Here is a 17,365-nt window from a genome sequence, read left to right on the forward strand (position 1 = left end):
GCCCTCTGGTTGAGTGAGTCTGGCTCTGGGCTGAAAGGTCAAAGAGAGAGTGACTAATTCATTCTGGCTTCAGCATTGAATATCGTTTCCCAGGAAACCCCTCGGTTCCAGAAAACTCAGGACAGGTGGTTGGTTATCCTAAAGGAAAGAAACAACTTGAAAGCGACAGGATCCAAGGAGCCAGGACTAGGGATGCAGGGCCCAAGGCCAGACTTCTTGATTGCTAACCCCAGAAACCAGCGGGTGCTAAGGAAGAGGAGAGCATTTGTTTTAATGGTTGTTAAGGTCACACAAGGAAACAAGTGCACGCCTTAGCACAACAGCAAACTTTCAAGTGATTCGGAACGTCCTGTGCGTAGATAATCTCGCCTTAGACAGTAAGCCAACGTTACGTTTGCATAGGAACCTCCGCACTCTCTCCAAAGACTCCCTGCCCGCCTCCTCCGGATTCGTGCCCGGGTCCCTTCGCCGAGGACCCGCAATCGCAGCCGCGGGGGTGAGCCTTGCTCAGCGCCGAGTGCCAGGCCGTCTCCTCGCCCCGCCTCCAGCCCCGCCCCCGCCAGCTCGCCCCGCCCCTCGCCAGCTCGCCCCGCCTCCAGCCCCGCCCCTCGCCAGCTCGCCCCGCCCTTTGCCAGCTCGCCCCGCCCCCGGGCCCCCGCTTCCGCGCACGTGACCGCGCGTCGTGCGCTGTGGCGCTTCCCGTGGCCGGCGGCTCGGCGGCCGCCGTCGCTCGGGCTGCGGCGGTGGCGGTGGCGGCGGCGGCTGAGGCGGCGGCTGAAGCGGCTGAGGCGGCTGCAGCGCGGCGTCGGGAGGGCTCGGGGCGCGCGGGCCGGGGCCCAGGCCGGGAGACGTCACGATGGAACCGTGAGTGCTGGGGCGGGCGGCGCGGGGTCTTGGGGGGGGGTCCCGGGCTTCCGGGCGCGCCGCCGCGGGGGGGTGGGCTCCTCATCCGTGGGGGACCTGTGGGGGGTTTGGCGGAGCGGACCGGTGGCGGGTCGTGGCGGGGCCCGCGGGGCCGCCCCTCCCCGGGGCCGGCGCCCTCCGCCGGCGCTTGGTGACGTGGGCCCGCGGGAGCCGGCCCGGCCCGGCTGGGTCCGGTGCGATGCCGAGTTCTCTGAGTTCTGCCATCTGCTGACTTTGGGGCCGGGTTCCCCGTGCGGAGCCACCCCACCCCCTCCCCGTCCCCAACCTGCTTTTCACGCGGCAGCCACCCGAGTGCGTGCGCGGGGTCCCCGGGGTCCCCGCGCCCGGGGCTCGAGGGAGGCCTCGGCGGGACCGTGCCTGCTGGGGGGGGGGCGGCGTTCCCCGAGGGTCCTCTCCGTGTCGACCCCAGCGGCGGCGCGGGACGCCCCCTCTCCTCTCCCGGAGTTGGACTTGGGTCACGAAGCCGCGTTCGAGGAATCCCCGCGGGCGGGCGGGCGGGCGGGCGTGCGATGCCAGGCCCGGGTGCGCGGTTTAAAGCGGCCTCGCAAGCTCCAAAGCCGGGGAGTGGCGAGTTCGCGTGGCCTCTGTGCGGCTCCTGGGGCGGCCTCCACGTGGGGGTGTCCCCCCCCCGTGCCCCCGGGGTCGTGGCCGAGTGGCAGAGGGCCTTCTCCAAGAGTGTCCCGTCACAGGCCTCCACGGGGTCTGCTCCCCCGCCGCCTGCTGTGGGATGCCAGGGGCAGGTCTTCCCCTCTCCCCTGCACTGCCCGTCACAAGAGTGGGAATTAGACCAAAAGGACGCCGTGTGACAGACAGCTTGACCGAGGGACCGCGGCCCACAGTGCTGCCGGCCAGGCGGGATCACTTGGCTCTCTAGCTCTCCAGGAGAGGTTCCCACCGCCCTGTTGGTCAGGGAATGGGGTGGAGCATTTCTGGAGGTCAGCGGCCTTCCGAATGGCACTGACCTGGGAACCGCAGAAGTTTTTTTGGCAGAAAATGAAGTGCTACTGGAGTCCAATATTACGACGCACTTCATCTTTAGTGTGCCCTGGACTTGGGCGCCCGGTAGGATCAGAGTACTGTCAGGGATGAGAAGGAGGGGTGGGAGGGAATGGGAGGAGCAGGGGCACCTAGACCCACCGCTTAGGGGCTGGTGGTAGCCCCAGTGCAAATGTTGATCTCGGGCCCAGCCTGCTTTACTTTAAAAAGCAGAAAGATTGTTGTCAAAGGAGAGTACCATTTCTAGAGTTTCTGGCCCCTCTGTCCTCTTTGAGAATGCCAGAACTCTTGAGCAAAGCATAGGGAAGGAAAAATAGATAGTGCACAGCCCAGACCCAGGTGCGGGCACATCTGATACAGGTGCGAAGAGTGCGGAGGCACCACTAGTGCTAGTGGGAGAGGTGAGTTGGGGTTTGACTGTAATTTACTCTGGGATGAATGCGCCCCTGTGATCTGACATCGAGTATGTTCCTTCATTGGTGCAGTCACACTGCTTTATAATGGCAGGAGTGCCCAAACCTCCCTCTAAACAGAGGGTGGGTTCTGTCAGATGTTCCCTTCAAGATTGGTATACATGCTTTTTTGCTTTTTTTCCCCAGTCTTGGGTCTTGAGCTTAGGATCTGAACACTGTCCCCGGCTTCTTTTTGCTCAAGGCTACCACCGCTCTACTACTTAAGCCACAGCACCCTTTCCAGCCTTCTCCACGTATGTGGTACTGAGGAATCAAACCCAGGGCTTTCATGCATGCTAGGCAAGCATTCTGCCACTGAGCTGCATTCCCAGCCCTAGGTGTACATTCTTGAAATAGATACTTTTCATTTTCCCAAATGTTTTAAAATTGCTTCTTCACTTTCTTTTTCTAGGCTGTTATTCTTTATGATGCCTTCGCTCCATCCCCGAGTGTGCCAATCATTTGGGCAAGTGGGCAAGGTCAGACAAAGAGCTGCTCCCCCTTTTATGGTTTTACTAATTTTTGGTGCTTATTGAGGAGATGCATGACTTAAGGCAGAGAAGCTTAAACTGACTCATTAATACAGTGTTTAAAACTGAATTCCTGGCTGCTTTCCCCCCCCCCCCTCATTTTCCTGGATCAGTCCCGCCTCAGTACTGGCTTTGAACCCAGACTTCACATGCCAGGCAAGTGCTCTGCCACTTGAGCCACATTGCCAGCCCTGCACGGTGGGTCTTGGGCAGTACTATGCAAACAAGACTAAAACTGTTTGGGCATAGTTCCTCAGGAGGCAGAGGCAGGAGGATCAGTTGAGCCCTGGAGTTTGAGGCCAACTTGGACTGCAGAGTGAGGTTCTGCTTAAAAAACAAAAAGAAAGAAAGAAAAGGAAAAAGAAAAAACAAGTGTAGGGTACTGGTGGCTCTTGCCTATAATTTTAGCTACTTAAGCTGCTGAGATCTGAGTGTTCTTCTCATTCAAAGCCAGCCCAGGCAGACAAATTTGTGAGAGTTTTATTCCAATTAACCAGCAAAGAGTCAGAAATGGAGATATGGCTCAATTGGTTAGCCTTAAGTGAGAAAGCCTAGAACTTGAGGCCCTGAGTATCACACCCTAGTGCTGGCAATAAACAAACAAATAAGCAACAGTGCTCATTTATTGCTACTAACAACTAACCTGATGGAGTTCTTGCCACCTTCTTGCGCACTATTCTAGATACTTTATTTCCATTTCACTCACATTCCCAACAACCCTGTTAGTATTAATCTGTTTTGTTGCAAAGGAGAAAACAGGCACTGGGAGGGCTTCACTGGGCCAGAGGCACAGAATAGAAAGTAAGAAACCAAATGAGAGGCAGCAAGCCCGCACCAGGAATCAAAGATTATTTTTATGTCAGTAGTGGGGGGAAAAAAATCTTAGCTAAAATGAGAGAGTGGGTAGATTTCCAGTCCCTTTCCTCTGTTCAGATCTGTATTTTAGGGAAAAGCCAGGGAGCAAGCTGTTTGCACTGAAGTATTTTCAGTCTTGTCTAGCCAGCATCTTAGTGGCTTGGTGAGATCAAACGTGCCTCTTGGATGATGGCTCAGGCCTAGCTAGCTGGCATTGGGGTGCTGTAGAGACCCTAGTGGTGCTAGGTTTCCCCTCCTGCTAAGGCTGGCACCCTGAAGTACTCGCTCACAGTCTCTGTCAGCTCAGTCCTGCTCATCTTGGGGTCACTCCCCTGAAGTCAGGTGCCCAAGTCCTGGCCCCTGCCCTCTTTCCAGAGCTGTTATGGGCCAGGAGCCCCATGGGAGGGAGAAGTGCTTAGTGGGTGCCTAGTGGCAGCTGCAGGGGCTGAGGCACTAAGACAGGCTAGTAGGGATGGGGGTCTTTGCGGCTGGCTCGGGAACTGTGGTGATTGGCCTAAAGTGGCATGTCCTGTACATCCTCAGATGTAAGGGACAAAGCCAGAGCCACAGGCACCAGAAAGGAATGATTGGGAGAAGATAGCTACATTTATCACAGTATGCACATGTTAGGACAGGGAAAATGGAAGACCGGGAATATTGAGTAATTCTTGTGGGGCGTTCACATTTGTAGCTGGGTGGCACTAGGGTGAGGACAGCTTGGGGTTGGGAGGATGTGGGTATGGTGCCCAGTGGACCACCAGGGTAACATCCCAGGGTGGAGGGGAGACTGGGGCCCCCACTCGGGGGCAGCAGGAAGGCAGGGCATCACCTTGGGTGGCATCGTGTCTCTGAGGCAGGCCACGTGAAGCTTTTGGGTTGGTCGACTGGCTCGGGAAGTGGGCTTGGCCCACGGGGGCTGTCCCCAGGTCTCAGCTGTCCAGAAGTCGAGGTGGACACTGCCAGGCTCAGCTCCGTGGCGCCAGGTCCCAGTGGACTTGGCCAGCCTGCACAGCAGGCTCTCGCGGCGCCTCCAGGTTGGGGCCCGAGCAACTAGGCAGTGGGGAAGGGTAGGGGAGGTAGGTTTGCGGTGGCAAGCGGGTGGTTTAATGAGGGGCTGGAGGTAAGGGAGCCTGCTCATACCTTAGGGCTGAGGCAGGGAGCAACAAGAAGTGGATGTCACCCTGCTAGCAGCGGGCGTTTGAAGGCGGAGAGCTGGGGAGCCGCCCAGGGCAGTGGTTGGGTTCTCACCTGGATTCTCCTGTTCTGTGGGAAGTGGGGGGAACGGGGAACGGGGAGCGGGGAGCGAGAAGGCTTCCACATGTGGATGGCTGCGGTTTGGGACTGGGCTTTCTCTAAGAGACAAATGTCCATGATGTTTTAAAGCACCGTGGAACTGAGATTAGTTTAGGAGCCTGGAGAGTCCAGGGGCCACATACTTGCATTGCATCCTAGCTCTTGTCTGCCTGGGGCACCAACTGGGCATGGGCTTTAGACAGTGCCTCGTAGACCCCTATTGTGAAAAGATAACGGGCATAATCTAGACCTAAAAAATAGATGAACAATACAAGTGTAAAACAGTGTGGGGGAGGGAAGAAGGTGAGAGGAGAGAGCAAGGGGGGGCATGATCAAAGTACTTTATACACATATATGAAAAAAAGAATGATGAAACCCATTAAAGTTGTTTCAAAAGGGGGATAAGAAAGAACAGAGAGTATCGATCAAAGTGCATCCTATGCTTGTATGGAAATACAACACTGAAACTCCTTTGTACAATTAATATATGCTAATAAAAATCAAAGGGGAGAAATAATAAAAACCAATCCTGGCATCATGGACCAAGTGTTGCTTTAAAAAAAAAAAAGCCAAATGTAATGACTCATACCTATAATCAAAGCTATTGAAAAGGCCAAGATTGGGAGGATCACTGTTCTACTTCATCCTGGGTAAAAACTTACCAGGAATCTCATCTCAACATACTAACCAAGAATAATGTTTCATCCCTGTAGTCCCAGTGACATGGAAAGCTTAGGTAGGAAGATTGTGGCCTGAAGCTGTCTGGGGCAAAAGTGTGAAACTCAATCTGGAAAGTATCTTTAAAAAAAAAAAAGGGTTGAGAGTGTGGCCCTTGAAGAATAAGGACTGCCGAGAGCTGGCAGTGTTGTAGAAGTCTCGCTACCCTGGCTAGCTGGAGTCCCTTCCTCTGCCTGCATCTCACCTCCAACTTGTGGGAATGCCACAGCTTTCAGCATGGGCTACCATGGAGCTGGGAAGCTTTTTGGATGCTGCCCTTGCCATGCCCGGTGTCCATGCGGGCTGGAGGATGCCCGTCTCTAGATCCTCAGCCACACAGTGCAGACACAGTTGTTGTGATGGCAGAGATGTGGCCTGCCCTGACCGGCAGGGAGGTGGGACACGTTTGGTTGGCTTGAGTCTCAGGTGGAGAGCACTGAGTGAGTGGGCCGAGCTGGAGTGGGCAGGATCCCTGGGGGTGGGCCGGGTGATGGAGGTTTGCATTTGAATGCTGCCCGTAAGTGGCTTTGTGACCTCCGCCATTCGCCTAACTGGGTTTTGGTTTGTTACTGGGATAGCGTCCAGGTCTCCTATGTGCTGGGCCCGCACCCCCAGTTGTGCCTGACCCACCTGTCTGTTCATAGGGAGGCAGTGGCCACAGAGGCAGGTGGGGAGGTGGGACGACGCTGGGCTGGTGTGTCGGGAATGGAGAGAACCAGGAAGGCTGGGACCCACCTCATCCTCACAGATGGCTCGTGTGGGACTGACGCGAGGGAGCATCCACTATGTTTTCATTTATGTCGACGTGTCTTTCAGTGAGCTCAGTTTTAAATGCATTGCCCGTGAAGTGCTGTAGGACTTGTGCGTGAAATGTCTTAGGAATGACCCATGAGTTGCTGCTTCAGAGTGGGATCGCCCTGGGCGGGGGCTGGTGAAGGGTTTTTGAAGGTAGGAAAGATAGGGAGGAGCAGATAGCTAGTGTTTGGAGAGTCCATGGTCGGTGGTGTCCATCCTGGACATCAAACTGGTCCCAGCTGGGCCAGTTATAGCAAAGACTTTCACTTCTTCTGTCCTTACATTTTCTTATTTTGCTCTGAGCAGTCAGACTTTTGATTTATCTTACATAGTGAGAGGTTTCTGAGCTTTCACAAGATCAAAGCTTTTAGGTGGGGGTGCTGAGAACAGAGAGCACTGTGGGGTGGTTGGAAGCATTCTGTCTGGGCATTCTCCCCAGCCCATCGTGGTTCTGCAGGCTGAAGACCCCAGCCTCCCAGAACAGGGATCTGAGAAGGTTGCCGCTTGTCAGGACAGGAGGACAGTGGAAGGTCAGACCTGGGCTCACCCTTCTCCATCCAGCAGAGCCCAGTGTGGTGCTGGCTGTACACTCCAAGGCTTCTTTCCATTGACTTGCTTGTGGAACCTGGACATTTTCCAATACTGGGTTCAAGGCAAGGGAAGTCTTCGGAAGAGCACAGTGGCACAGTGATACTGTTGTTTAGATTTGACCTTTGCTGTCATGCCCTTCCTTTTTTTTACGTTGAGTTACTGGGAATTAAACCCAGGGCCTCACACATGTCTAGTAAATACTCTGCCTCTTTCCAGCCATGGCCCTAGCCTTTTGGTTCATATCTTGTCTTTGAGATAGAGTCTCATGATAACTTGCCTGGGCTGGCCTGGAACTTGTGATCTATCTGCCTCTTTTCTCCCACGAAGCTGAGATTACAGGCATGCACTACCACTCCAGTCTTCATCCCTTTTTAAATGTCTCTTTATTCATCCTTTATTCAGATAATCTGCTAAGAAATCTGATTTTAAGATGTCAATAGTATATATATTTTTTAACAATTTAAAATATAATATCCTGTCTTTCCTGCTTCGTGTCTGTTTGGGGAGCTGCTTTGTCTCTGGACAGACCTGCTTGGGGGAGGTAGGTCACCCTGAGAATCATGGAAAAACTCATGAATAGTTCAGCGTAATTTCTTCAGTTTAACATTCAGAGGATAGTGGCAAAGACAGCAAAGTGTTTGCATACACACTGTTTATCAGCCTCCCCTGGTGTTAGCATCTCATGTCACCTGGCTCATTGGTCAAAGCTGCCCGTATCATCTGCTAGTACACTTAGCTTTGTATACATTTTGTCATCATGGAAATGTCCTCTGCAATAGCCTGGAAATCTACCCTTTTTTAGAGTATTAAAACAAGAATGTACTAAAACATGTTGTGTAAAGAAACCAAGCAATAGACTGGATGTGTGGGTCACAGAGAAGGGGCAAAGGGGATTCCCATCTCTTGCTGGGCCTTGTATTCCGCTGGACTTTTCCAGAAGAGCAGTAAGGAGCTGGGGCCTACTTCCTAGGACTCCCTCCAGGAGGAGCAAGTGCCACTATGGGCAAGGCTATGAAGCCTGGGCGAGTCTGTTGCCTTCTGACTTTGGCTTCCCCATCAGTGTAAGCTGGAGATGGCCCCATCCCAGAGGCCATGTCCAGCTTGGACAGCTAAAGCTCTCCGGGCCCACATCTGTTTTGGGACCAGTCACTTACTTACTAGTGTACCCTCTCATGGAGCAGAGTCACAAGGAAACGGCAGGCTTCAGCACTTGTGTCATTCGTTGGACCTACTGACATTGGTCTCAAGGTCCACTGGGCGAGTGTGCCCACAGGTGACTCTTCAGGGCCACGTCAGAGCAGTGGTGGCTCCAGGGCCTCACCTTCACCCCGGGGCTGCCCAGCCTGAGGCTGACTTCTGCCCTGGAGCTGCAGTCTTGGCCGGGCATGTAAAGGAAGGTGTGCATTTTGCACCAGAGTCAACAACCTTTGTGGAGTTGTCGGGCCACGCCCACGTCCGGGTGGAGAGAGTCAAGAGTCCTGTTGCCTCCCTGGCTCCCAAGAGCAGGAAGAGCCTGCAGCCAAGCAAGCCCAGGCTGGTGCCCCCCTCAGGTTGGGACCACCTCTTTAGGGTGCAGATACAGTGGACCCACCCTTGCCTGCACCTCCTTTTGGAACAGAGACACACTGGAGTGTCTGTGACACCTTGCTCACTTGGAAAGGCACAGCCCATGGGCTGCAAAGCCTTGGCCAGGCAGGGAGTCCTTGCCTGCATTTTCTTCGGAGGGCAGGGTGCTGGGCCTGCGTGTTTTGTGGAGAGCGGGCTGCTCTGGCCCAGGCTGTCTGGCTGAGCTGAGGGGCTCTGTGATGGTGGGCCCCAGGCATGGCTGCAGCCATGTACTTGAGTGTGACCGAGTCAGGCTCCTCAGTGGTGTCCTGATGAGTCTGGCGGTCAGGGGAGGGGAAGGGAGGGTGTGAAGGAAACTTGGGCCACCACTGTGGCATGCATGGCCCTCGTGGGCATGGAGCATAGCCCATTCTGTTGCCACCAGGGCTGGGTACTGATAGCATCAGAGGACCTGGCCCAGAAGGCACAGGAATGCTCCACTCCCTGCAGAGGTCACCAAGGTCATTGGGACCGACTGTTGAGGGTGGTCACACGGTTTTGGAGCAGGTCCACTTGTGAGTCGAGGACTGCGGCTGGGGATGCGGGGCATGACTGGCCTGGGCAGGGCACGGTGCATGTGGGCCCACGTGTCTCTCCATCTGTCCCTCATTCCTGGCTTCTGCTCTTCAGGCTGGCCCCCATGCGGCTCTACACGCTCTCCAAGCGCCACTTTGTCCTCGTGTTTGTCGTCTTCTTCATCTGCTTTGGCCTGACTGTCCTCGTTGGAATCAAAGGTGAGATCAGGGTTTGAATTCAGAGCTTCACACATGCTAGGAGGACATTAATTTTTTTTTTTCCTTTGGTTCATTTTCAAATACGGTCTCCATAGATCTTCACCTCCTGAGTAGCTGGAATTATATGTGAGCCACTGTGCCCGGCTTAAAGTTCAGTTTGTCATCCTTTGGTCATTTTACCATGTATAGCCACACTGTTCCGTCTCAGCCAGCTCAGCTGCACTCCCTCGCTCCCACTGAGAGTCCTGGGATAGAGGAAGTCTGTCACTTCTCCCTGAGCCCCAGGGCTGGGGCGGTGAGGGGGTTCTGGCCCTGTACCTCGGGGAGGTGTGGTGAGCAGGACCCTATCAGCTGCTGGGGCCTCAGGTCAGTTTGACTATTCTAGCAGCCTTGATCATCTGTTTTTTATTGGCCACTCAAACATTTGTTCCTATTTCAAAAATTGTATTTTTATTACTTTTAAGTAGTTATCCAAAGGAGTTGTACAACAAGTCAGCTTATGAATACAAAGCATCTTGCTCAATGCTACCCTTTTTATCATCATCCCCATGTTCTATGTTTGTTATTACTCTTTTTTTTTTTTTTTTTTGTCACAGGGCTTGGATTTAGGGGCCTGGGCTCTATCCCTGAACTTTTTTAGCTCAAGGGTAGTGCTCTACCACTTTTAACCACAGAGCCACTTCCAGTTATTTGGTGGTTAATTGGAGATAAGAGTCTCATGAACTTTCCTGCCCAGGCTAGCTTTGAACTGCAGTCCTCAGATCTCTACCTTCTGAATAGCTAGGATTATAGACGTGAACCACTGGCACCTGGCTTGTTGTTTTTTAAGACTTGATCCTTCTGTGTAGTTCAGGCTGGTCTAGAACTTAATATCGAGCTCAAGCTGGCCTTGAGTTTGTGATCCTCCTATCTCTACCTCCCTAGTGCAGGGATTACATCATGTCCACTCATGCAAACATTTCCATCAAGTCCGTGTGCTATAGGAGGGGAGATAGGCCATGTGAAAATCTTGATGCAGTGAATGGAGCTCGAACTTGGAATCCTCCTGCCTCAGCCTCCCAAGTCCAGCCTGCACCACCATACCTAGCTTTACACTTTCCAAAATATGTAGGACTATCTGTACAGAAATGTCCCCCATACACTATAGAGAGCCCTCACTGAAAGTATTAGAAGTTTCCTGTGGGAATCCCAGCTCTGTGTGTGTGTGTGTGTGTGTGTGTGTGTGTGTACATGTGTGCATATGTGTACCTATGTGTGTAAGATTCTACCTTGAGGGGCTGGGAATATGGCCTAGTGGCAAGAGCGCCTGGCTTACATAAATGAAGCCCTGGGTTCGATTTCCCAGCACCACATATATAGAAAACGGCCAGAAGTGGTGCTGTGGCTCAGGTGGTAGAATGCTAGCCTTGAGCAAAAAGAAGCCAGGGACAGTGCTCAGGCCCTGAGTCCAAGGCCCAGGACTGGCCAAAAAAAAAAAAAAAAGATTCTACCTTGACCTATGTCAGGAAGTTGTGATGCACAGTAGGAGTGAATACTCTGTGTTTGTGTGTTTTGCCTACATATATACACTCTTTAAAGAAAGGCCAGGTAATAAATAAGATAATCTCTGTAGAATGCATGAGTTTTTATTGGCATTTGGAAAAAAATGAGTTATGACTAGAGTTGTAACCCACTTTCCCCTTCTCTCCTTTGCGTACTTTAGGACCCAAAGTGATTCAGACTTCTGCAGCTAATTTTTCACAAAACAATAGCAAAAAGGTAAGGCTGGGTATAAATGGCAGCTGGTGTGGCATTATCAGAAGGAACTTCAGAGTCACAGAGGTGGGCCTGTTTAGAAGGTCTGGGAGGCAGACTGGGCTTGCTCCTCTGCTGGAGGCTCTCAGCCGGCAGCTGTTCTTATCTTTTCTAAGGTGTCACTTCCTAGGGAGACCCAGCCTAACTCTAAAGGAGGATTAATTCATCCTGGCTCCTCACATGCAGAAGTTCTAGTAGATGACAAGTTGTAACAATAATTATTTAGGTATCTAACCCTTTCTTCCCATATTTATCCAAGTTTGGACTTGTTCTCTGTGTCAGGCTTCTACTTGCAATACTCTGTTTATTGATTGTTGGTATTCTTCTCATGATCTCCGTTTAAATGAAAAATCTCTTCTCTTTTTTTTTCTTTTCTCTTTTTTAAATGTGCCTGGTTCTCCACCATCTTTAGAGGAAATGGAGGGCCTTCTAGCTGCAGACTTTTGGTTTCTGTAGTAAATAAATACAACCCAGAACCCAGAGGACTGACCTATGTGTCCGACATACTCCTTGTCCATGTTCAGAGTACAGCTATCGCAACTCAGCATCCTAGCGTGCAGCCTGTCTGCCCCAGACCCCTTCTCTCTGCTCCCCACTGCCCCAAAAGGACACAAGAAGAAACATGCCCTGTAACATGCACCCTTTTCTTACTGTTTCTGGTGGTACCCTAGCTGTGCCCTCAGGCAGGGCAGGCCTGTCCCACTGGGGCCAGCCCCCAGCCCTTGCTGCTGCTAGTTTGAAAGGCCCTCTGTTTGGCTGTCCTTCACGTTTTCTTAGCGGTCCTTTATCTTTACCTTTGGGCTGGTGGTCTGAATTGGACATGTGCAATATGGCTTTTCTCCACAGTAGTTGGTCTATCATTTCTGTGTAAATGGCTCTGTTGAACAGTGAAAGCAGCAGTTGTTCCACTGAACTGACTTGCTTCCAAGACACCATCTTCCCTTCAGAGAGACTGTATCCTATTCTCTGGAAGATTTCATTCCTCCTGTGGCTTTTTAGGAAGTGTGCGGTCCCTGGCAGAGCATGCAAATGCGAAATCAAAGGTAGTGCTTTTCACTGCAACTGCAGATGGTTGCCATAAACAGCTCTCACCGCTCCATTGCTAGGAGACACCAATAGGATATTTTTCGGAAGACAAGGTCGAAGACTCATTGGCAGCATAGTCCTCCACTTTTTCCTCTCCAGGGACTTTAAGACTAATAAAGCCCTAAGTAAAAAATGTCAACGGGGTCTAGCCTACTGGGGCTAAAGAAGTATTGGGACACACTGTCCTTGAATATGGAAGTGTCTTTATGTCCTCTGTTATGTCACATCTCATCATCATTCTGCTCTTTCCTTTTCCTTCTTGAAGATGAGTTTTTCTTGGCACTTCAGTAGGTATATCATCCAAAGTGGTGGCGGTGGCCTGCTGAAAGTTTGGACAGATAGAAATGAATTGCAGCTGGAAGTTGGCCCTTTCTTCTGGAAAGAATAGTGCTCATGCTTCTGTTTCAGAACCAATACTAAAATCTCTTTTGCTAAGTGTAAATTTTATATGTTAAGATGAGGTATTTGGAGCTAGACACCTGTGGCTTATGCCTGTAATCCTAGCTACTCAAGAGGCTAAGATCAAAAAAAGACAAACTACTACAAAAGCAATACTTGCAAAACTGTTTGGTGTAAATGAACTGAACAACTCATGGGGGGGAAAGGGAAAGAGGGAGGGGAGGGGAGGGGGGAATGAGGGAGGAGGTAACAAACAGTACAAGAAATGTATCCAATGCCTAATGTATGAAACTGTAACCTCTCTGTACCTCAGTTTGACAATAAAAATTTAATTTAAAAAAGTAAAAAGTAAAAAAAAAGGCTAAGATCTAGGGGATTGTGGTTTATGGCAGAAAAGTCTGCTAAGTTCCCTTTCTGAATTGGTGTCATGGCTCAAGTGGCAGACACCAGGTGAGCAATCAAGCAGAGCAAAAGAGGGAGAGAGGCCGTACATTCACATTGAACTACTAAAAAGGAAAGAAGAAAGATGAGTTATGAGCTATTTGGTAGACTCAATAAAAAGGTCACACGGATTATGGATTTCTTTCCCCCTTTTTTAGCTAGAGCCAGTTCAAATCCGTTCAAATCCTTTGTCTACATATAATCAGCAGCTGTGGCTGACGTGTGTGATTGAGTTGGAACAATCAGGTAAGCAGCCTGGCATTTTGGGATGATTTTTCTGGTGTAAGCTGTCATATTTAAGAGGGACTTAAAAAAGCTAAGTGTAGAGGGAAGCCCATTGCTCTAATAGACAGCGTGCAGGAGCACCTCTTGCAGGTATGGCCACCTGAGCTACGGAGCTGGAGAGGGTTGTATGCTGATACCCTGAAGCAGCCTTCTACTCCTCAGGGACACAGGCTTGTCACTAGGATGAGGGAGTATGACTGGCATTTACAAGTAACAGCAAGGGGTGCCACAAAACATCTTACAGAACACAGGAGGAGGGCCTCAACAAGGACTTCCCCAGCCCAGATCACCAATGGTACAGGGCTGTGAAACCCTGCCCTAATGTCCAAAGAATCATGATTAGCTTCTAGTCATGTAAAGTGGCACCATTTTCCCTGTAATTTCAACCACTCATCAGGTAGAGGTCCAAGGCCAGCCTAGGCAAAAAATACATTTAAAAAGCCACACTATGTTTCTGAGTGCCTGAGGCTCATGCCTGTAATCCTAGCTGCTCAGGAGGCTGAGATCTGAGGATCTTGATTTCAAGCCAGCCTGAACAGAAAAGTCTGTGAGATTCTTTATGTCCTTAACCACCAAAAAGCTAGAAGTGGTGGTAGAACACCAGCCTTGATCTGAAAAGGCTTAAGAGTTCAAGGCTGCCTAGCTACTCAGGAGGCTGAGATCCAAGGAATGCTCTCTAAAGCCAGACCAGGCAGGGACTCTTATCTCCAGTTAATCACATAAAAAGTTAGAAGTGGTGCTATAGCTCAAGTGGTAGAATGGTAACTGAAAAAAGGAGCTGAGGGACAGTGCCTGGGCCCAGAGTTCAAGGCCCAGGACTGGCAAAAAAATAAAGTTCAAGGTACCTAAATTCCACAAGCCCTGGTCAACACACACACACACACACACACACGCACGCACGCACGCACGCACGCACGCACACACGCACACACCTGGTCAACACACACACACACACCCCATGGTTCAAGTGGTAGAGTGCTTGGTAGGTACTGTCAAGGCCCTGAGTTCAAATCCCCATACTGCCAAAAATAAATACTATATCACCGTATGTTTATGTGCTTAAAAACTGGTCTGGAACAATAGAAACAAAAATGTTAATTACATTTACCTGTAGGATTGCGTTTAGTGCCATCTTTATATTTTTGTTCTCTTCATTTATAATTAGAATATAATTAGAAAAATAAATTATAATCAAGAACTAGAAATTATTTGTGTTTTGACATAAAATTTAATAAAAATTATGTGGGATATTTAAAAATAGAATCTCATTAGTCACAAAATGCTTATTTCTGTTTGCAAAATGAAACGAATAACTCTGAAATGTAGGTTTCCACCAGTGAAGTGGGCATAGGCTCTGCTGGAGAAGCTTCCTGTTAGAAAATGGGGGCTTTTCCAGCCTGGGGAAGTGAAATGGCTCAGAGGCGCGTGGCTGGGGTGCTCCTGCCTCCAAGGCTAGGCTCAGCCCCTAGGAGGCACCTGGCGTGGTCTCTGACCCCGAATTTTTCTTTCATAGAAACTTCCATTCAGACCAGCTTTCCCATGACTGTGAAACTCGATGGTGTGGCTCAAGATGGGACCACACCATACATTCATAACAAGGTTCACAACCGGACAAGGACCCTCACCTGCAGTGCAGGAAAGGTAAGTGTTTTAACCAGTGACAAACACTGTCATTGTGTATCTGCACACTCTGCTTCTCCATCATAGGAAGCAGGGTCCTTCAGAAAGGTAGAGCCTTCAAGAAAAATGGTCAGGCTTACACTTATAATCCTAGCTTCTCAGGAGGCTGGGATCCGAGGATCATGTCTGAGACTTGGGTCCTTCACACCCCTTTAGGCCCTGCAACACTCCCCCTGCTTTCCTTCCTGTCCCTTAGGTGAACAGCACTAGGGGAAGCAGGCCCTCATCCTTCCTCCAATCATGGAGCCAAGTCCACTTTCTTCCTGTCTTGAGGACCTTCTGATCAACTAACTGTAGGGCTGATTGTTCTGTTCAGAGCCACAATAAGAGCAGGTGCCACCCAGAAAGGCACAGAAATTCTAGGGGCAGCAGCTTGATTGTTGTGGCACCAGGAAGTACGTCGCACGCCTGCTTGGGTGACAGAGTGACATTCAGGGCCTGTTGGCCTCAGAGGCAGGGCTGGACCAGATCTTTACCTGTTGCTCATTCTTACCACTTCTGAAGAGGACAGCCACATAGAGGAGATGGGGGATGATAGGCTTTCCACTCTACGGAGCCAAACGTGACCTCCAGCACACCTTTGAGCATTTGCATCCTGTGATGCCCTTGAGGCCGCTCAGTTTTGATGCTGGGGGGGAGGGGTTCTGCATAGGGAATCGTGACTAAGCACAGATAAAGTGTGGTCCCACTGGGGGTATAGTTATGACAGCTGTAACGATGGACCCAGAAGGACAAGTCAGGCTGCACCGTCCAGTCCTCTGTGTTGTAACCTGTAGTTGTTGTGTGCGGTCCTGTGTTTGCAGAAATGGCAGGTCTGTGTTGTTACCTGGCTGTCTTTGTTTTTTAGGTAGGTGCTGTATCATTTTCAGTCATCCAAAGCAGGACAAGCCTAATTACGTTAAGTCATGCATTATGGTTCCAGAAATACCCAGTTGGTACTTTCTAGGAACCTTTTGGCTGGCATCTGATTCTTCTGGACTTTTGGCAAGCTCCCTGGAGATGACAAGTTCTGCTGCCATTGTCCAAATGTGTCTCTTACGTGTGGGAGGGTCTTCTGTCTTGCTTTGAAGAAGACATGGCTCTTCCTTGTGTTTGCAGAAATGCACAGAGATTATTGTGGCTCACCTCGGCTACTTGAATTACACGCAGTACACGGTGTCTGTGGGGCTCGAGCACCTGAAGCTCCCCATCAAGGAGTTGAACTTTACGGTAAGTACCAGCCTGTGCCCCATCTCATGGCTCCTTTGTTGAGTGATGGAAACATATCACGGCCTTTAGCAAGGTTATTTGGCACAGCAAAACCACAATTTCCTCAGTATGCACAACTAAGAAAAGTGTAGAAGGCAGCATAGAAATGGGAGAACTCTTAGGTGCTCCGAGATTTAAAATAGAGCAATCCCATGCCTACTTGAAACCTGTCCCCTGTTCCTTCTGCTCCTTCTGAGCCAGTACAACTGGCGGAGTGACTTGGGTCCCACAGGTCCTGGCTCCATCAGTTTCTATTGGTCTGACTTTGTTGAGCCTCAATTTCCTTATCTTTTTTTTTTTTTTTTTTGGCCAGTCCTGGAGCTTGGACTCAGGGCCTGAGCACTGTCCCTGGCTTCCTTTTTGCTCAAGGCTAGCACTCTGCCACTTGAGCCACAGTGCCATTTCTGGCCATTTTCTGTATATGTGGTGCTGAGGAATCGAACCCAGGGCCTCATGTATATGAGGCAAGCACTCTTGCCGCTAGGCCATATCTCAGAGTAATGAAATTAATAATAGATACTTAAAAGTGCTTCACTTACTTAGATAGTCATTGTGATGAAACCTGCCTGCTAACCTGTATGGTTCAGTGACTTCTAGTGTATTCACCATTGTGTAGCCAGCACCACAGCCTTAATTCAGAGCAGTCATCTCTCAGAAGAACCCTGTCAACCGTCCTTCCCACTTTCTTCCTCACAGTCCCTGGCCGTCACCATCTGCATTCTGCGTCTCTGGACTTACCTGTTCTGGACACTTCATGGAAATGGAATTTTATAATGTGTGGTCTTTAGTGACTGGCTGTTTTCACTTAACATGACCTTTGCAAGGTCTGTCCAGCTTGTTGATGGCATTAGCACACCATTCTTTATCTGTTTATTTTTTAAAATTTATTTATTTATTTATTTGCTAGTCCTGGGGCTTGGACTCAGGGCCTGAGCACTGT

At 50.5% G+C, this 17,365-nt stretch overlaps 1 protein-coding gene across 2 annotated transcripts in view; it reads left to right on the forward strand.

Annotated features, from left to right (window-relative positions):
* The first annotated feature begins 810 nt into the window (after positions 1-810).
* The window catches only part of Tmem181 (transmembrane protein 181), a 40,852-nt gene continuing 24,297 nt past the window's right edge, over positions 811-17,365 (forward strand). For both annotated transcript variants that reach the window (XM_048354380.1, XM_048354379.1), the window contains exons 1-6: positions 811-864; positions 9,389-9,492; positions 11,195-11,250; positions 13,371-13,457; positions 15,007-15,138; positions 16,276-16,386. In XM_048354380.1, the coding sequence (XP_048210337.1) occupies positions 857-864; positions 9,389-9,492; positions 11,195-11,250; positions 13,371-13,457; positions 15,007-15,138; positions 16,276-16,386 (498 nt within the window). In that variant the 5' untranslated portion in view covers positions 811-856. The remainder of the gene's footprint in view (positions 865-9,388; positions 9,493-11,194; positions 11,251-13,370; positions 13,458-15,006; positions 15,139-16,275; positions 16,387-17,365) is intronic.

Source organism: Perognathus longimembris, chromosome 9, assembly GCF_023159225.1.
Source record: "Perognathus longimembris pacificus isolate PPM17 chromosome 9, ASM2315922v1, whole genome shotgun sequence".
Lineage (NCBI taxonomy): Eukaryota > Metazoa > Chordata > Mammalia > Rodentia > Heteromyidae > Perognathus > Perognathus longimembris.